Source organism: Oncorhynchus masou, chromosome 16 (genome assembly GCF_036934945.1).
Source record: "Oncorhynchus masou masou isolate Uvic2021 chromosome 16, UVic_Omas_1.1, whole genome shotgun sequence".
In the NCBI taxonomy this organism is placed as follows: Eukaryota; Metazoa; Chordata; class Actinopteri; order Salmoniformes; family Salmonidae; genus Oncorhynchus; species Oncorhynchus masou.
Genome location: NC_088227.1, coordinates 14,784,784 through 14,806,037, shown reverse-complemented (window position 1 = coordinate 14,806,037; position 21,254 = coordinate 14,784,784). Strand labels below are relative to the sequence as shown.

At 40.4% G+C, this 21,254-nt stretch overlaps 2 protein-coding genes across 11 annotated transcripts in view; one reads left to right on the top strand and one right to left on the bottom strand.

Moving 5' to 3' along the window:
* Positions 1-17,249, bottom strand: part of cdk19 (cyclin dependent kinase 19) — a 66,856-nt gene extending 49,607 nt beyond the window's left edge. For 8 of the 9 annotated variants that reach the window (XR_010458221.1, XR_010458220.1, XR_010458224.1 and 5 more), the window contains exons 1-2: positions 16,987-17,249; positions 6,425-6,500 (exon numbers count right to left, since the gene is read on the bottom strand). Coding sequence is in view for 2 of the 9 variants with exons in the window: in XM_064990827.1 (XP_064846899.1) it covers positions 6,425-6,500; positions 16,987-17,114 (204 nt within the window). In the remaining 7 variants the exon portion in view is untranslated. Of the gene's footprint in view, positions 1-6,424; positions 6,501-10,345; positions 10,437-16,986 lie in introns of all 9 variants that reach the window. The other variant, XM_064990828.1, reaches the window with a different exon arrangement.
* A 741-nt stretch (positions 17,250-17,990) lies between these two features.
* amd1 (adenosylmethionine decarboxylase 1) overlaps positions 17,991-21,254 on the top strand; it is a 28,726-nt gene continuing 25,462 nt past the window's right edge. For both annotated transcript variants that reach the window (XM_064990826.1, XM_064990825.1), the window contains exon 1: positions 17,991-18,306. In XM_064990826.1, the coding sequence (XP_064846898.1) occupies positions 18,197-18,306 (110 nt within the window). In that variant the 5' untranslated portion in view covers positions 17,991-18,196. The remainder of the gene's footprint in view (positions 18,307-21,254) is intronic.

The window sequence follows — 21,254 nt, the reverse complement described above, 5'->3', positions numbered from 1 at the left end:
TTCATGTGGAATGCTTGAAATTATATTATTAATCCACATAAATGTAGAAGTGTTTATAAAAATACTATATTCTCATTTACAACAAAAGTGACTTCGAAATGACACAATACATTATTTGGAATGAGTAGGTGTGTCCAAACTTGACTGGTACTGTACAAGGGTTTAGATCAATGTGGGTTTTGTATTACACTCAATGATCAAGAGTCAAAACAAAGGGGGATAAGGGAGTGAGAGGAACCACAAGAAAACAGCATTTCTTCGAGTTGGGTTGAGTCTCAAATGACATCCTATATAGTGCTCTCATTTTTAACCAGAGCCACATGGGCCCTAATAAAAAGAAGTGCACTACACAAGGGATAGGGTGCTATTTGGGGACGTATCTGAGGACTGACTAACTCGCTGGCTTCCCTCACGCGGCTACAGTGCACTGGGTCGATAAATCCAGGAGGCATGCTGCTGTGTGTTTGGGACAGAGAACCATTACACCAAGCTTTTCCCCTGAGACTGAACAAAGTGAAGGCAAGGCAAGCATTCCGCTCTCTCTGCTCGTGACGCCGCCAGCCATTTGCTCTTGTTATTCCATGTCGCCCAGAACCTGCTGACTCTGCTGTGTCATTGAGTAACCATGGTGTCTGTGGCTCTGGGGAAGATTAGCGTAGCTACAAGCGGCATATTCTTGAACAGAATGGATACCCACACGCAGGTTCTCTTAGGTACGTAATATAACTCCCCTGAAGAACCCATCTCATGGCTAATGTGTGCCATAAAAAGATGCACAGAGCAATTCAATTTCAAAATGGCCATTGGTTTTATATCATCATTAAGCTAGCTTCTACCTCTATTTTCCTTTTTTAACTTCATATGAAACAAAATTCCAATCATACAACCATCTTCCCCTATCGAGCTACTGTACTAAAAAAAGACCTTCCTCGGCATGGACACACTGTCACTGACTCTCATTTCATCCATGGAAACCAAGTGAGGGAGCCTGTTAACCCCCTCCCTATGCAAACACAACCAAAATATGGTCATGTTTGCACAGTGATTAGAATGGTGGGAGAGAATAGCTGACTGGGTCTGGCTGACGGAGTGAATAGCAGAACTACTCTGAGATCGAGCCAAAGCAGGTCCCAGAGGGAATCCATGATCATAGGATTCACAGGAAAATTCAGTATCAGGTGTCTTGTGTCGAGGGACCCATTATCCCTGTCCCCTAGTAAACCTGATTGCCAATGTTTCCCGTGGTGTGGTTTTGCGTGGCGTAGTGTTAAGGCGTAATGTGTAGCATAGCCAATGTGTCGCCTTTCCCAATGTGGGCTTATCTGATGAAAGATCCCCTGAGAGTGCCTTTAAAAAAACTTTTTTACAACACAAAAAAAAAAAAAAAAAAAAAACTCACTCATTTCCCTCTGGCCCTCCCTCTTGTTTTCGTGAAACAAAGTACATGTTTGTGCAAATCACTGTTGTCATTGTTTCGTCTGAAGGACATTTACCCTGGTCCCCTTTTATTGTATTAAAACAAAAGCCGTTTTCTGATATAAAACTAAAGAGAAAAAAATGGGACTTGCTTCAGGGGAAACGCCACATTTCAAACAATGTTTCAACCCTTGAGGTGGGTCAATCTAAATTGGACCAACAACAGACCCACACCTGTTAGTTTAGAAATAGACTCTTGAAGTAGAATGGGTGAAAATGGATGCCAGAATTGCACAATAACAGGGTTTTTAATTGGGGTTGCAGTGCCAATACACTGCTCAGATTTTCTGCATGAGTCACGGACCAAAAAAGCCTTTGGACAACAAGCGAGAAGTACTGGCAGACCTCAGGCCACACCATAAGCGGCAATAGAAGTAAGCTTACCACCAAACCCCTAGGTATATTGACCACCGACTGAGTTTGAGAGAAAACGGAGAATGACACATCTAAAAGATATATTAAATAAAATGTTACCGCTGTATCGCGGAAAGAGAAATAGAAAAAGTGATTGAGAAACCCCATCAACCACAGACATGGATAAACCCACTGACTGACCAGAGTGAAAGCGAGCAGGATTCTTTCTCTAGGAAGGCTCACACACACGGAGGCCTTTATTTAGTACAGGCCTCCACAGGTCAGTTCACTTCCTGAGGACTTACCCACTATCATCTAAACATAGTCTCCTGTGTAACAGGGGTTTTAAGGGGTGAGAGAGGTTCAACTTGAATCCCCACTGACTGGTCTATAGTACATTATGCAACCAGCTGCTTTAAGCTCTGTTTCAACAACCAGCTCAGTGGCAGTGCAGTGGTTACTTGTGGATCCTCTGACGCAGATGAGTTACAAAACCTTGCTTAATTCAATACAATTAATAGGCCTACACATCAACATACACTGAGTGCACAAAACATTAGCTCTTTCCATGACATAGACTGACCAGGTGAATGCTATGATCCCCTATTGATGTCACCTGTTAAATCCACTTCAAAATCAGTGTAGATTAAGGGGAGGAGACAGGCGAAAGAAGGATATTTAAGCCTCCAGACAAATGAGACATGGATTGTGTATGTGTGCCATTCAGAAGGTGAATGGGCAAGACAAAAGATTTAAGTGCCTTTGAACGGGGTATGGTAGTAGGTGCCAGGCGCTCTGGTTTGGGAGTGTCAAGAACTGCAACGCTGCTGGGTCTTTCATGCTCAACAGTTTCCCATGTGTATCAAGAATGGTCCACCACCCAAAGGACATCCAGTCATCTGGTTTCATGAGGAAACATTACCCATTACATTATGTAAAAGCTTGAATAAATAAATGAATTAATTAATTCCAATGATTGCACAATTTCAAAAAGTACTGTACATTCGCTTCTGAAAATGTATTACACATAATGATTTTTCCACAACTTCTGAAGGGACATACCAACATGGAAAAAGCAAAAAAGATCCTCAAGCCATTTGAATGCACAAAACCAATAACACATGGCAGCAAAACCTCCCTCAGTCAGTTGTGAGTGTGGCATACCAAACATTAAACTCTAGCACAGTTTGCACAACAAAATGGGGGGTTGCAGTGGTGGTGACACAAAGAGACCATTGTTCTGTTGAAGCGAAGTTGGTCTGAGAGACTTTGAGCAAAATCCATTTCTGGTGGCTCTTAACTTCAGTAGGCGCCCCTCGGGTGTTATGTGATGTGATGATGGGAGCCTTCTGTTGGACTGCTCATCTAATAATAATAATACTAATTTGGTGGGTGCTTTTATTTGTCCTATTTCCCACTTGTACAAGATGTTTTCAGTGTATTTTGAATACTTACAGACAATGCAATTAATCACAATAAAAACGTGCACTAACATTTTAGAACTGATTAACTCTCATTGCGCTAATTTGAACATAGTGTTTTTTTAAATACAAATGAATGCTCCCATGCATTTGAACCTAGGTCTGTTTGGTATTTGAAATCATATATTTGGAATACTTTCAAATAGGCCTACTTCCAATAGAAGCAGTTGATTCGGGCCATGAATACAAAGAAAGTAAGTATTTAATGAAAATGTGTTTTTAAATGACAAACAGGCTTGTATTTGAACCCAGGTCTGCAGCTTTCCTCCTGAGGGTGTCCAAAGGGTCTGGGTCAATCCCATAGCACTACCAAAAAGAAAAGGTAACAGATTGAAATTCATGAATTGAACAAACTATGGGCAATTTTCCAGGGACGTGTTTGCGTTTCAACAGCATTATAGTAGTCATGAGGGCAAGCCAGCCAGTGGTGACACAGGGCTGACTAATCCATCAGTTTATAGTACAATGAATAAGCATCAGAGGTCACACGAAGGAAAAATTGCACACTGGCCAGAACTCTGTGCCATCTGACAATTCAGTCTCCTGTAGCACAAACTAGAGGATGGCGCCAGAAGAGAGAGAGAAGCAGAGCAGTAATACAGTCAGAGCAGTAACCTGACACCGACTGACAGTGTGCAGCTACACACGGTCATAGGCCAGGATGATAGGATCCACTGTGGAGAGAAACTGGGAGAGGGGTGCTATGCAAACAGAACAGGCTAAACACGCTAGCTAGATTCCCAATACTGGGTCAGATCACCAACAAAAAACACACCAATATTTACTTTCATTCAGAACAATTTTAGTAACATTCCTTGCCAGAATTTCCGTCTGATGGTTCGAAAAACAAAGCAATGCTGCCATAGTAGAATTTGAGCTGAGACTTTTTTTTGAATGAAAGCTTCATGTTCTGTTATAATTATCAGAATAATCATAGATATTCTATTCAATTACCTATTTAATTACTATTGTAATTCCTAATTCTATGAATGTTTCCCTGTATAGCTACTTCTGAAAGCAGAGTGGGTGAACCATAGAATGAGGAATTAGAATACTAGAATGGACATGAACCTTCTTATGATGAAAGGTCAGCCATTTTGGTCAGGGAGTTGGTCAACTATGGTTTGCCAGTGCTGTGATAAGATTATTTTACACAATGAATTTATCTGCACTGTATGTTTGTTAGCTAGCTAGCTAGGCAGACAGTTTAAATAATGATTACATTCATTTCTCGAATTAATTGCCAACATTCCATTCATATCACATGCCTTATTCTTTTATGTTCCTACATAAGTAAAAGCCGGATTGTGCCTCTTCTGCCATTCATTCCAATTAGACTGGTTTGGATGTTTTCCTGACAAATATGGCTGCCATTTTCACCCCATTCTAAAACGCTGAGGTTTTATGATCAAGCCCCTATTGTAATTAAACAGGATCTCTATGGGTTGAACACTATGTGGGGCTAAAGTGTTAAGGGTCACCTGGAGAGGATACCATAGGTGTCCCCACTCCTGGGATGGGAATGATGAGTGTTGGATAGTGAGAGTTTGGGCTGAGCAGGAGTAGACATGTCCAGATGGAGTATCCAGTCATTCAGTCAGTCCCTTTCTGCAGTACTGCAGTCAGAGCTGAGGCAGCGGCTTATAGCCAAAACACGCCTGTACCTCTGTTCAATTCTACCGCCAGGCCATCACACTGCTGAACAGCTAACCCTAGCTGGTCTCCCTACACAGACCTGTACCTTTGAGACTATTTTCACACGAGAGACTATATGCATTTTAGAGACTATTCACACTGACTCGTCACACATCCAACCCTTACAGACAATCACAAATGCAACCCATAACCACACACACAGCAACCCATAACCACTCAAACACACCCCAAGTCAACGCAGCTGCTCTAGTATACACACACTACACTACCCACTGGGCACACACTGGTTGATTCAACATTGTTTCCATTTAATTTCACTGAAATTAAGTTGAACCAACCTGGAACTGATGATGAATTGACGTCTGTGCCAGCCCCCACCACCCCCCCTACCCCCACCCAAAGAACAGTTTTTTCTTTAAGATTAGCAATAACGCACAAATCCTTTCTTACTCTCACGGTTTGCAGCCAACCATCACCCACTGAGTAAGCTTGACTGTATTGTGGGTAGAATACACAGTAGGTTTGTCACCACAACATGTAGTGTAACCAGCATACAACGTTCTGATATTGTGTGGATCATGTATCACATACCTAGAGAGGTTGGTATGTGGAACTTACATAACATATCCCAGTCCGCTCCCCTAGCCTGGTACGAACCATCCCAATCTCACAAGCTTACATTCTACTTCGCTACCCAGACACATCACATCCGTGTAGTGAAACAAAATGTAGGGAAAGCAAAGGGAAGATACCTAGTCAGTTGTACAACTGAATGCGTTCAACTAAAAAACATCTCTTCCGCATTTCACTCAATCCCCTCTGAATCAGAGAGGTGCGGGGGGGGCTGCCTTAAAAATCGACAAGCTCACGGAAGTCAAGACGGTTGGTAAGAGGCTACAGCTCCCCTGTGTGTAGCATGTGTTCTTGGACTGCTTCTGCTTTGCACTGGGTTAGGAATAACCTGCGGAGCAAGTGAAAAATGTAAGCGACCGCTGAGTGTAAGAAAAGAGGAGCTGGGTGGACGCCAGCGTCTTCACAAGGGGCACTCGTTTGTGTGTGTTTCACTCTTTGCACCAAAGGCAAATATTGTATTGTTTATAACACATTGGAGGTCTGAACACTATACAGTAGACGTGTGGGAGCCATAAAATGTGCAAACCTTATATATTTACATGGTGATGTCTCTATTCTTTATGCCATTAGGAACACTGCAAAACTCTGGGGCTATTACAATCCCAGAAGCACATCAGTACAGGAATACACTCTACAGACAAAATAGAACAGTTCTTAGGTTTTTACTCTTTAATATAGCACCAGCTAAAGGGTTAAAGTCAAGAAAATGGCACGTTGCAGCGACTACACTTAATATCTTATTGTAGGAGAAAACACAGGAGAAGGGACAACAACATTGTAGGAGAAAGGACTATACAGTGCCTTTAAGCAATATATTAACTTACAGCAATTTCCCTGCAAGCAGACATGGATATTCCAGTTCCTTCAATTTGCTTCAGTGCATACTCCTTCTCATCTTTCCTGCAGAGAAACAGACAAATAACCACAAAAAAACAGGACATCACAAACCAGCTTTATTTCTTTGGCAATGTAACACAGGGACAAATCCCTTGTTCTTGAGCATAGATAGATTAATAAAATACTGCATCAGGTATTGAAGGTTGTGTGTTTATGAGCGAGAGTCAGAAAGGACAGGGGATATGGAAATGATGGAGACGGACTGCTCAACGTGTTCTTGCGGAACAGTAGAATCCCTGCCATTAGCAACATCCTCTTGCTGAAGACAGCTATTCCCTCGCCACGGGCGTGCTCTGTTGTTGTTGAGTGTAGCCTCTCATCATTATCTAACCACCCTGCATTTCAACCCCCAATGCAAACACACGCTCTGGATTCAACCATAGCCTACATACAGAACTCACAGCACACACAGTGCGGAATCAGAATGATCAAAGACAAAAAGGATTTGATTTAATAAATGAAGCGTCAGGAAAAATCGGAGGGCTTTTTTCTTGACATTGTATTCTGAGGGTATTCCTATGCCCTTGTAAAAACTTGCTGGTGGTGGGAAAAGGCATTGATGAGATGTGCCTGCCAATGAAGAAATGTGAGACATATTGTGGTATGCACACATACAGCACACTACGATACAGGGGACAATTGATTATCTGAGATAAGCCATATCTTTGTAGTAGGGGAACATTTATTAACCCAATATTGACTTTTCAGAAAATATTATTGAGCCTACTTCAAACGTGTTCGATTGCAGAAAATGGTTTTGGTGAAAAGGTGAAAAACCTTGGATAATGGAGACCAAATGTTGTACTACAAATCCATAGTGAGTGGATGTGTTTTTTTAATCAAACATGACATCTCCAACATCCCTGATGCACAGTAAACAACACTGTAATCATGAACAACACAGTGGACTGTCTAGTCATAGAAAATGCTAATGCACAACAAGAATACAAAACATGTAGGGGGGGGGGGGCTTTTTCTTTTGCTATTTTCCACCACATAATACGAATGGTAAATAAAGGATGCTTCCCTCCCGAAACAGTTCAGAAGATTTTGTGCATATATTACGGTGACATTTTGTGATGTTTTTGTTAGTTTTCGACTTCGGTGAGGGTTTTTTCGACTGTTGGCCACACACGTTTTTCCTCGAGGCTAGCCGACGTTCGGGAGACTAATTCTACGCCCCTTCGTTCGTGATTGGCCAACTGCAGGGTTTTTTCAATAAAGTCTTTGTTGTCATTCAACGAGAGACGACTCGTTTTCATGCACATTTTTTCATTGAGAAATACAGCACCAAACATCTTAGTTACTGTAGGTGTAAAATGGTGCCACCTAAGATCTCCAATTAAGAACAAATTCTTATTTACAAATGACGGCCTCACCCGGCCAAACCAAGACCACGCTGGACCAATTGTGCGCTGCCCAATCACAGCCGGATGTGATGCAGCCTGGATTTGAACCAGGGACTGTGCCTTAGAATGCTGCGCCACTCCGGAGCCCACTATATACTATTAGTTCATTTTAGTATACTATAAACTAGATATTCCCAAACTGGGGTATGCGCAATGCCGTCAGGGATACGCCAAATATATACATATATTTTTTTTCACATTTTCAAACAGTCCAACAGCCTGAGTAGCCTCGTTTCACTGCCAAAAATAAAATTAAACCACCTATAGTGTTCAGAAAAATAACAACACAATGTCAAATAATTAACATCCAATAACATTAACCGTTACTCTCTCGGGGGAATTCCACTAAAGGTCTGTATGTAACCAAACGTAGCTGCTGCTCTTGTTGGTTTCTTTATTGATGGCGCAAAAGCCATGACAGGGAGACAAAGTGGAGTGGTAACGCGCGTGCAAGCAGTTGCTCCCGACGCCACTTGGGTACACCGCAGCATCAACTGAGAGGCTCTGGCTGCCAAGGGAATGCCTGACAGCTTGAAAGACGTTTTGGACACTACAGTTAAAATGGTTAACTTTGTTAAATCAAGGTCCCTGAACTCTCGTGCATTTTCGGCACTATTCAATGATATGGGCAGCGACCATGTAAAGTATTGACACGTGTTTTTGAATTGAGAGACCATCATTTTTCACTTGTCTGACCGCTTACATGATGATGAGTTTCTCACACGTCTGGACTATCTGGGTGATGTTTTTTCTCACCTGAATGATCTGAATCTAGGATTACAGGGACTCTCCGCAACTATATTCAATGTGAGGGACAAAATTGAAGCTATGATTAAGAAGTTGGAGCTCTTCTCTGTCTCATTAACAAGAACAATACACAGGACTTTCCATTATTGTATGCAAATGAACTCAAGCTTATGGACAATGTCAAATGTGATATAGCGAAGCACCTGAGTGAGTTGGGTGCGCAATTCCGCAGGTACTTAACTGAAATGAATGACACAAACAACTGGATACGTTATCCCTTTCATGCCCTGCCTCCAGTCCACTTACTGAACAAGAGGGCCTCATTGAAATTGCAACAAGCGGTTCTGTGAAAATTGAATTTAAAATCGGAAGCCACTGCCAGATTACTGGATTGGGCTACGCTCAGAGTATGCTGCCTTGGCAAATCACACTGTTAAAAAAACTTTCTCAGCCATCACTAGCATGAAAACTAAATACAGGCACAGATTGTGTGTGGAAAATTATTTAAGATTGAGACTTTCTCCAATACAACCCAACATTGCAGCGTTATGTGCATCCTTTCAAGCACACCCTTCTCATTAACCTGTGGTGAGTTATTTACAATTTTCGATGAACAAATTAGGTTTTATATGTAAGATGGTTAAATAAAGAGCAAAATTCTTCTTCTTCTTATTATTATTATTATTTGTGCACTGGTCCTATAGGAGCTCTTCGTCACTTCCCACGAGCCAGGTTGTGACAAAAAAAAAATCACACTCATTCTTATGTTTAATACAAGTATTGTATCGAGCCCAGGCTCTGTCGCAGCCGGCCGCGACCGGGACGTCCATGGGGCGACGCACAATTGGCTTAGCGTCGTCCGGGTTAGGGAGGGTTTGGCCGGTAGGGATATCCTTGTCTCATTGCGCACTAGCGACTCCTGTGGCGGGCCGGGCGCAGTGCATGCTAACCAGGTCGCCAGGTGCACAGTGTTTCCTCCGACACATTGGTGCGGCTGGCTTCCGGGTTGGATGCACGCTGTGTTAAGAAGCAGTGCGGCTTGGTTGGGTTGTGTTTCGGAGGATGCATGGCTTTCGACCTTCGTCTCTCCCGAGCCCGTATGGGAGTTGTAGCGATGAGACAAGATAGTAACTACTAACAATTGGATACCACAAAATTGGGGAGAAAAGGGGGTAAAATGTTTCATTTTTTTATTGTATAGTGTGTGTGTGTGGCAGGGATGATGATGGCAAAAAAAATATGGCAAAAAAACAACATTTGAGAGTGCGCTTGCTGTGGTGCTAGAGGGGGTACGCAGCTAGAGGTTGAATGTTTGAAGGGGTACGGGACTATAAAAAGTTTGGGAACCACTGGTGTAAACGAAGGGTATACTTTTAGTTGAGCATACTAGCGCTTCGCCTGTCTACCCGGAAGTTGATGCTGTTGCTTTGCAAACTCTTGCTTTATATATATATATATATATATATATATATATATATATATATATATATATATATATATATATATATATATATATATATATATATATCTATCTATCTATCTTTTTATTATTATTATGAACAAAACAAATACAAAAACAGAAAATCACAAACAAGTGTATATCAACCTAACAGACTGGGGTACATTTTAGATACATTTTCCATTTGTAAATTTTTTTTATGGTAAGTATTGCTTTTTTGTTTTTACACTTACTGATAATTTTCAAAATAATATTTCAATTCCATCTTAAATCAACGTGAAGAGGGGTTTGTTCTCCGCCCACTTCATTTTATGGATATAGAATCTGTATGAAAAATAAAGAAAGAACAATGAATGTTAAATCAGAGTTCATACAATAGAGTCTTTCAAATTAACATTAATAGTTGCTTCTTTTAAAATAAAATCTTCTGACATAAGAACACTCCCAATCTGTGTATGATAAAGGTCTTTACAGGGTAGATTCTATGAATGTGTTTGTATGATACTGTAAATCTAATAAGGTGAAAGAGGTATTTGCCAGACAACAACGAGACTTTGTTCCAGTTCACTTGTCCTTGGGCTGCATTCCAGTATATTCTAGCAGATGCAATAGTAACATCTTGACGGAGTTCTTATATACATGTTATTACATTTATAGTTTAGCAATATTGAGGCTACAAAATCCTCAAAAGTGGCACTTGGAGTATTGTTATATTCTCCTAAAAAGAAGAATAGCACCTTTAGGGACAGCTCAAACAACTATTTGAAACTCCTCAGGGGAGAATGTAACATTTGTGTTCTCATGAATTCTGGATAATCATATAGTTGTCCATCATTATCCAATAATTGTTTAACCCAGATAACGCTGTTGTCAAACCAGTTCCTGAATAAAAATACTTGTTTTTGTATTTTAAGTCTTTATTATTCCAGATTGTATATCTATGTGGGGAAAATGGTTTGTACATGGAGGTTCCAAGTTAGAAGTACTTGTTTATAAAAGTTAGCAAGCTTAATAGGGATCTTTATCCACATCAAAGTTGCATTTGAGTAAGAATTCTAGACCACAAATATGTTGAAATATTAAATTAGGGATTATATTCCAAATGCAATACTTATTTCTTAAATAGTTTTGTATCCATTAGATCTTAAAGACTGTAATAGAGGTTTTAAAATCCAGAGCATTCCACCCTCCCTCACTTTGTTACAGCTTTTCTTAAGTAATTAGGTTTATTCCTCCGTGTGAAGTTAAATAATTTAGTATCAACCATTTTAGTTACTGACAGAGGAACATCCAAAGCAATGGAGGTGTAAACTAATCTGGACAGACCTTCAGATTTGGACAAAAGTACACATCCAGATAAAGAAAGATGTCTTAATAACCAGGAGTTATATCTCTTTCCAATGTCCTCTACAAAAGGAGAGCAATTTAAGTTGTCCCTTTCTTTCTGATCTTTGCTAACTTTAATACCAAGATATGTGATCACATCGTTACATACAGAGTTTAAGTCACATTTTTTCAACACAAATCATTCACATTTCCTAATATTCAGAGATAAACCAGATACATGTGAGAAGGTATTAATACCCTCAATAGCTTTCCTGACTTCATTATGATCTTTAAAAAAAAAATTGTGGTGTTGTCAGCCAATTGTGAACATTCTCTCTTTATCTTGTATCTGAGTACTCCTAAAACAATCTGTATTGATATGAAGTGCCATAACTTGTGTGACCTATACAAATAAGAAAGGAGAAATTGGGCATCCTTGTTTAATTCTGTGTCTAATGTCGAATCTCTGAAGTTCCATGGATAATATAACAGAGCTGTTACTATTATTGTAAAGTGTCTTAATTATTGTACACCTTGAAAATATTGACCAAAATCCAAAAATCGAAGTCTCAAAAGACTTGTACAGGTCTACAAATAAAATAAAGCTATATTCCATAATGTGCTCATTGTAGTCTATCAATTCCAAAACAAGTTGAATATTATTACATATATGTCAGCTCTTCAAAAAAACAGACTGGGTATCATAAATTATTTGGTCAATACCTTTAAGTCTTTCTGCAAAGATGGATGCAAGTAGCTTTACATCAATGTTCGTTAATGTGATTGGTCTCCAATTTTCAAACATCATTGGAACTTTGTTTGGTTGAGGCATCACAGAAATGAGGCCTTGTGTCATAGAAACAGGCAGGACCCCTAAATCAATTGCCTCCTTAAACATTAAATATAAATAAATTCAACAATATCCCCCTGAAAATATTTATAGATTGAACTAATAAAGCCATCAATTCCCTCGAGATTTGTTCTCTTTTAACTTGCTGATACATTTGTTTATTTCATTAATATAAATAAATTAATCAAGACTTTTGGAAGTCTTCATCTATGAATTTTGCATAGTTTTTGACAGAGTCTAGAAAGGCAGATATGTCACCAGTAGGACAGACATTACTGGTATAAAAATTACCATAGAATTGTGAAACATATTTTGGAATATCTTTGGAGTTTTAATTTTCTTTGTCATCTATATTAAGCTTATGAATTGAGGTAAATTCTGAATTTCTCTCTAAATTGTATGTATTTTGTGGGTTTTTTTTCACCTACCTCAAACCATCTCTTTCTTGATTTTACAAATGCACCTTTTGCTCTCTCTTCATATGGTCAATTTCTAAAGAAAAAAAATATTTCCTTCTTCATCAAGGTCCTCTATAGAGATTAGAGAAAGTATTTCCTTAAAAAATTGAGGGAAGAGAAACTTGTTAAGTTCAGATATTTCTTTACCTCTCTTCATGACTGTCTTATTTCATACTTCATTAATTCCCAATATTTCCCATAAGACTTAAATAGTTTGGCTTTCCTCCAATTTTCTTGTATAATATTTTTGGCATCCATCTTGAAATGATCATCTTCCAACAGTCTACTATTGAGTTTCCAATAACTCAGACTCAGTTTATTAACGTCAGAGACATAAAAATGTTAAGATAAGAATATAACTTTAAGATCAGTAAGAATGTATGGTTCAATGGATACCTTGACTACAGTGTTATCTAATGAATTAAATCAACCAGAAGTCAATTCTTGACTGTCTGGACATGTCCTTGTTACTCCAAGTGAAGTACTTTTTATCAGCATATTTAGATCTCCAAATATCAAATAATCCAAGACTAAGACATAGTTTAAACTCAAGATTAATAATGCTGGATATCTGTCAATCATTAGATACAGAATTAAAACCTCCACCTGAGTTAAAGGTGTATTTCAGGATATAAAAGTTAATTCTATTAATCTATTATTCAGTGACGTTGCAGGCTCACTCAGTGCTGCCCCCTCTCATTGAGTATCTCAAGTTGAAGGCCAACCGATGTACTGCAGGCTGCCATTAGCAACTAAATTATCCTTATAACTGTCTGTGTGAGATTTTAAAGTAATCGGTTCAAGGACATACATCTAGTGAAATAAAATAAATTATTGGTTCCATGATTGTGATTTTTTTTAAAGTAATGGATCCACAAATATTAACCACGAAGATTGCCATTTCCACATTGATTCTAATGGCGGATCCTGTTTTCTGGAAACAATGCCTGCAGTACCACCGTCAGCCTTCAACTTGAAATCCTCAATGCGAGGGGCAAATCGTTCTCCCCTGGGCTCGGCCTAAGTCTGGCTAACACCTAACTCGAAATCCTTCTGACATCAGTGTGTCACAGCTCTCCATCGCTGTGATTCACGTAAGTTGCGTCAGCCAGGCCTACTGCACCACCCCTGAAAGCATGAGTCACTGAAAAATCGGCAACAACAACACTGTCTCAGTTTATTGATTAACTAAATAGAAAAGTCCCATTATCTATCAATATTAGTAAGCCTACAAATGACATAAATTAATACACAATATGTGCAAAAAACATCAGCCTTTTTTCTCAGGCTACTTGAATGACAGATGACACTACCTGTAAGAAAGAAAAAGCAGAGGGGGGGGGGGGTTCGCGGGAAATGAGAGGAACGGAGCACCAGCATGCAACCGAATTCGGTTACAGTGAATTTCCACATGACATAATAATTCAGGTAGCCACGCGAACTTCGCCCTCATGTGGGTGCTAGCAAGCAGGCTAGGTAGTAATAAGTATCAATAGCCAATCCAGTAGTGAGCTTCAATTGGTCAATAGCGTTGCAATATCGCAGAGTATTTGCATAAAGTTCAGCTTTCCCCAACTTTGGTCCCGCCCTTTTTACGCTCCCTCACCCATACTTGCATCGTCCACATTCCGTGAAAATAAACAAAGCAAAAAAAGAAACGTCCCTTTTTCAGGACCCTGTCTTTCAAAGATAATGTGTAAAAATCCAAATAACTTCACAGATCTTCATTGTGAACAAGCACTGTTTCCCATGCTTGTTCAATTAACCATAAACAATTAATGAACATGCACCTGTGGAACGGTTGTTAAGACACGAACAGCTTACAGATGGTAGGCAATTAAGGTCACAGTTATGAAAACTTAGGACACTAAAGAGAACTTTCGACTGACTCTGAAAAACACCAAAATAAAGATGACCAGGGTCCTTGCTCATCTGAGTGAACATGTCTTAGGCATGCTGCAAGGAGGCATGAGGACTGCAGATGTCGCCAGGGCAATACATTGAAATGTCCGTACTGTGAGACACCTAAGACAGCGCTACATGGAGATAGGCCGAACAGCTGATCGTCCTTGCAGTGGCAGACCACGTGTAACAACACTTGCACAGGATCGGTACATTCGAACATCACACCTGCGGGACAGGTACAGGATGGCAACAACAACAACTGCCCGAGCTACACCAGGAACGCATAATCCCTCCATCAGTGCTCAGACTGTCCGCAAAAGGCTGAGAGAGGCTGGACTGAGGGCTTGTAGGCCTGTTGTAAGGCAGGTCCTCACCAGACATCACCGGCAACAATGCCGCCCATGGACACAAACCCACCGTCGCTGGACCAGACAGGACTGGCAAAAAGTGCTCTTTACTGACGAATCGCGGTTTTGTCTCACCAGGTGTGATGGTTGGATTCACGTTTATCGTCAAAGGAATGAGCGATACACCGAGGCCTGTACTCTGGAGTGGGATCAATTTGGAGATGGAGGGTCCGTTATGGTCTGGGGCAGTGTGTCACAGCATCATCGGACTGAGCTTGTTGTCATTGCAGGTAATCTCAACACTGTGCGTTACAGGGAAGACATCCTCATGTTGTACCCTTTTTGCAGGCTCATCCTGACATGACAATGCCACCAGCCATACTGCTCGTTCTGTGCATGATTTCCTGTAAGACAGGAATGTCAGTGTTCTGCCATGGCCAGCAAAGAACCCGGGATCTCAGTCCCATTGAGCACGTCTGGGACCTGTTGGATCGGAGGGTGAGGGCTAGGGCCATTCCCCCCCAGAAATGTCCGGGAACTTGTAGGTGCCTTGGTGGAAGAGTGGGATGACATCTCACAGCAAGAACTGGCAAATCTGGTGCAATCCATGAGGAGGAGATGCACTGCGGTACTTAATGCAGCTGGTGGCCACATCCGATACTGACTGTTACTTTTGTTTTTGACCCCTCCTTTGTTCAGGGACACATTACTCCATTTCTGTTAGTCACATGTCTGTGGAACTTGTTCAGTTGATGTCTCAGTTGTTGAATCTTATGTTCATACAAATATTTACACATGTTAAGTTTGCTGAAAATAAATGCAGTTGACAGTGAGAGGACATTTCTTTTTTTGCTGAGTTTACGACTTGTGCCAGAAGGCCCTATGCCAAATTATCGATCCTACACCCTCAACTCTGCACTGGCATTTACATTTTGCAACTTATTTATTGTTTATTACAGATAGTATATATTCTGCTACTATGGACAAAAGTTCCATATTACACTGACTTTCCTAAAGGAGGGATTATTTTCTTTGTCATCATAAGCCTATAATGGGCTATTAGGCCTACTGGCCCAATCAGATAGACATATAGGATCTCATCACATTGATCAATCAATACTGGAGGTGATATACTGGATTACCTCCAGTATTGATTGATCAGTGCAGATAAGTTCCTATGTCCTATTTGCATATCTGATTGGGCTAATAGGCCTAATGGTCCAGTATAGGCTAATGATAGTGTTATATAGTGATCTACTCTCCCTCAAAACCGAAATAGCATAGCCTACATTTCCACTTTCCCTTCAATCTGGAGAGAAGTCTATGCTCCAGGCATATCTTGAGATTGGTTCTCAAATGAGAATCAAAGACAGCAATCACTTGCTTGTGCAGGAAAAAAACAATTTCAATGTATTTTAAAATGATCCCACAGAAATGTTGGCGCCTTTGCAAAGTAAATGGTCAATAAGGAACAGCAACAGCAAACGCTTACAAAATGATTAATTGTGTGATATGAGTATTTTATCCATATTAGAAAAACATAATAATAAAGTATTTGCCAAAGATGTGTATTCTAATCATTGCTGTGACACTTGTTTTATTTGCATTCCAGCACCAAGTTCGAGTTCGACTGTGTCAGTGCTCTTGAGAGATCTTGGCAATCATATGATGATTATTTTAAGCAGCAAAAACTTAGCAAAGTTGACCAAGATCATAGCTTACACGATTCTACTAGGCTTATATAAATAACTAATGTTGAAAGTAGTCTGGGTTACCATGAACAGGGTGTCAAATAATAAACATCATCACTGTGGTGTTTTGGGGGAGGACCGTTGCGAGTGAGTGCGTACATGAAAACAAAAACACAGACACTGGCAGAGCTCAGGGAGGTTCAAATGTAGTCTCTGTCCAACGTGCAAAGAGATATAGTCTTCATACGGCATTATGCAATCAGTTTATTGAGTAAACAATAACGTTCAGAATCTTACCCGTCTTTGCGCTTAGCTTTATAAACGTGCCCGTATGTGCCTCGACCCACTTTGCAACCTTCATATTCGAACAGATCTTCTACCTTCTCTCGTTCGGCCGCGAGCTTTGTTTTGAAGTCGTAATCCATTTTAACCCATAAATATTTCTTAAATTACAATAATATAAAATATTAATTATTACATGCATTAATTAAATAATCTTGTCGTTTTATTCCCCCACCATTTCCTTGTTTGGGATTTTGGTCTACTCCGTTTAATGTTCACTGGCTCGTTGACGTTTCTAATTGGCACGCAAGGCTTTCTGGGGAAGGTAGTTTACAAAAACGTCAGCTTGAGTTATCAACATGGAAGTAAAAGGTTCGTGAAACTACATTCCGCATTTTGCGTGAGAGTTTTTATTGAACCTTTATTTTACTAGGCAAGTCTGTTAAGAACAAATTCTTATTTTACAATGACGACGAAACACTCCCCTTACCCGGACGACACTGGGCCAATTGTGCGCCGCCCTATGGGACTCCCAACCACGGCCGGTTGTGATACAGCCCAGGATGGAACCAGGGTCTGTAGTGACGTCTCGAGCACTGAGATGTATGTGCCTTAGACCGCTGCGCCACTCGGGATTTCAAGTGTTATTTTCTACTCAAATTAACAAATGTGTCACCCTTTTGTAGTTTGACCCAACATGTGCAGGTCTCCAATACGTTTTTAAATAGAAATAATCAAGTGAGTTTTTTTCTCAAGTAGCCTCAACTAGAGGAATAGTCTACTATACTATCGCCCAAATGACATCTATTGCCTTGAGCTGAGAGAGGTACATGTAGCAAATCGGCATAACCATCATTTTGTAATATGTTTGGAGATTAGCAATGTACACACTTCTGTCATGCTGACAGTTGCCTCAGCCAATCGCCACTTAATGGAAAGGACCCGCCAATGTGATTCGACTAACTTGAGGGTGACGTGATAGGCTAGGTGAATAAAATCACTGTGCAGTCCTCATTCTGCGCTTTCCACAGTATGGCCGGTGATATTAGCTAGCAGTCGCTCTACAGTATTCTCTGTAAAAGGGAAGACGGTAAAACCAAGAAATTACACCTGGATTGCTAAAGGACTGTACTTAATAAATTATAACGATCAAGCAAGGACAAACTAATTAAGTTGAAAACGTAACCTACATTTAATTTCTGTTATTGGTGTCTGCTGTGTCACGATGGAAGAGAACGGTGCACACTTCTTCGAGGGAACCGAGAAGCTGTTGGAGGTGTGGTTCTCCCGGCAAGATGAGAATAAAGGAACAGGGGACCTCCGTACCATCCCAAGGTTTGTGGAGTGAAGATTTGATTAATACATGCCTGTCTGTTTGACTTTGCTTGCTAGCTAAGCTGCTAGCATGTGGCACTGTATGGACTCAAGCAATCCGTCATCTGAAGAACTGGCTGTAGCTTCAACCCTCAACAAGCGCTAAAAACATCGTAACCAGGCTTTCTTCCTCTTCCTAGGTAGTTTATTTAATGACAACGAGCCCAGTTCTCGTAAACCACCATAGCATTTTTCACTGACATGTCATGTGGTGGCCGAATGAATTACCATCCCCCATATTCGACCGCTAGCTGTAGTAGCTTGGCGCTTGCTAACGCGGTAGCTAGCTGAGTCATTCATTCAATCGGTGTTAGTTAGCTAACGTTAACCATGTCACCTGTTTGTTGGATGGTTTGCTATATGTTGGCTAGTCTCGCTACAATTCGTCAAACTGTCAAGCATGGTTTCCAGTAAAACTCTCTGTACTCTAACATGTTCAGAAATGTATCTACATATGGCTTGACGCAATGTAAGGTATACGGCTGGCTACGTATTTGAAATCGAGCAGTTTTGTTGTTGCCCAGGCAAGAGAAAGGGTACGATTGGGTTGAGTTTGACTGCGCGGGTTTTTCGCATACTGCGCATGGATTTGGAGTTAGACCGACGTACACGTGCATCTCTATGCAGTAATGTAGCTTATGTCAAGAGCTAGGTAGCTCACTAAATCTACAACGCAACAAGTGTTGTCATTGTATAACTAGGGTTAGTAATTTTCCCTTTCATTTGTTCTCCTGCGTCACGCATGTGGGCCCTCGCATCATGCTAAGCATGTGGTAGTGCCTTGTGGGGCCGTGCCTTGTGTCAACTTAAACATATATTGTCTGTCTTTCTGTTAAGCTTTACATTTGCAATGCAGAATGAACTAAAAGCATAAACATAATAAACAGGGAATGGATAATGATCAGTTTGAGTTGATTGCCCATCAGTTATCTGAGAAACGAATCTTCTGTGACTTAATGCATGAATGACCAGTAGTTTCATTAACGTTACCTGGAGTCCATCTTGCTGCTATTACTTGTGCAGGTATAGTGAAATAAGATTTTCATGACTCACTCGTAGTTCTCCAACTTCATAAATTAGGCCCTTATTTTTTTGCATTTCCCTAATATATGTTAAAGGATATGTTTCTATCAACCATACTAAAATGATTGAAATGCTCTAGTTTTTAAATACGTTTGAGTATGGTTCTTGGAGTTCCAGCAAGCGGCTTATGTATGATTGTCAGACAGTAGGGCAGGGATTCACAAACGTATTTTTTTTCTCTCAGTGATCACATTTGGAGAATTTTAGAACTCATGTAAAAAAGTGATTTAATTGGCCATTTAAAAAAAAATGTTTTGGTGCGTGACATTTATTTACAAATTAGCCCGAGTGTACTTTTGACAGTTTCGATCTAAAGGAAGTATGGTTTGAAGTGACAAATGCATCAGTTAGTGGATAGTTCAGAACAGGCAATTTTGTATTATCTGCGGTGTAAAATTCTATATTTCCCAGTCTGCTTTAGTGCCTGGTCTAGGCTTGGGCTGTACCAGGATATTTAGAAATAGTCATGTGATAGTTTTTCAATACTGCTAACAATGTTTTTGAAAATTTTTCAATAAATTTGTCCTTTAAGTAAATACCCGACGTGAACTTGTGCAATACTTTAGGAGACTAAGCAGATGGGTGTTCATTTTACATTATGAAGCTTGTTAGTTCCCCAGAACAGTTGAGCCGGTCAAGTGTTTGTAAATAGCACAGCAGGAGAAAGCAGGAGCTGGTGAGTCCAGCTGTGTATTCACAGGTTTGCGTTTTATATTGAAAGTAAAGGTGTTTTATTTTTCTCAATAGGGATCAGGGACATGCAACTATAGTTTTGTCATAAATAGTATAAATCATTAAGCAGAAAGTGGCTCGTCAATGACAACAGTAGTGCTAAACTGGCAGCCACACACGTAAATGAGTTTACAGTGAAAACCCTTATTTATTTTTGCTAAAAACAATGCATGGCCATATCTTTATCATAAAAATATAACCAGCTACATTTCCTAAAGTAGTGGCGTTAATGCGTAAAGTTAAAATGGCATTTACCCTGAGAAATAGTCTGTCGCAACACATCCGTCAGCTGTCTTCTGATAGCATGCCTGTTCATGAGAAATGCAGCAACTTTTTTTGATGCTGAGCATAAACTACAATAGAAAGCATTATAGAGCTGTGTTTACGAAACGCTGCACTACATTTCTTACGCATTTGAGCTTTTCCTGTGTGGAAAAACAAATGTTAGGTTGACCCTTAAGGTTAACCTGCTTAATGTTGTGGGGCATATTGTGTTGGCTTTCTGCTGTGCTTGAAGTCAAAGCCCTTTGGATGAGTTACCTGTACAGCTGCCACTGCAGCTTGATTTCCTTATTTTTTTCTGTTCTGGGCCTGTCTGCGCCTCCCCCCTTCTCCATGAAGCAGGCAGACCCGTTGCACTTGCAGCTCCAAGACTCCAGACAGCGTACACAGTACAGTTCTTCCTCCAGACAAGCATGCATACCTTTTCGTCATTTGCTTGTAAAATAAAAAAATTGAGTGTGTGGACATGTGCTCGTCAATCATTTCATTGCAAGATCATAGGCGTTAATATGACGCTGCCCCCCGCCTCGAACAGCCTCCACTCTTCTGGGAAGGCTTTCCACAAGATGTTTAAACATTGCTGCAGGGACGTTTGTCCATTCAACCACCAGCGCAAGCGCGTTAGTGAGGTTGGGCCTGGCTGTCGGTTTTCTAATTCATCCAATCAAGTTCATCCACACCGCTCTCGGCATACCACTTTTGTATGGGCCTCGTTTTGTGCACGGTGGCATTGCCATGCTGTCAAAGGAAAGGGCCTTCCTCAAACTGATGCTGCAAAGAATGGTCTAGATAGTCATTGTATGTTGTAGCAT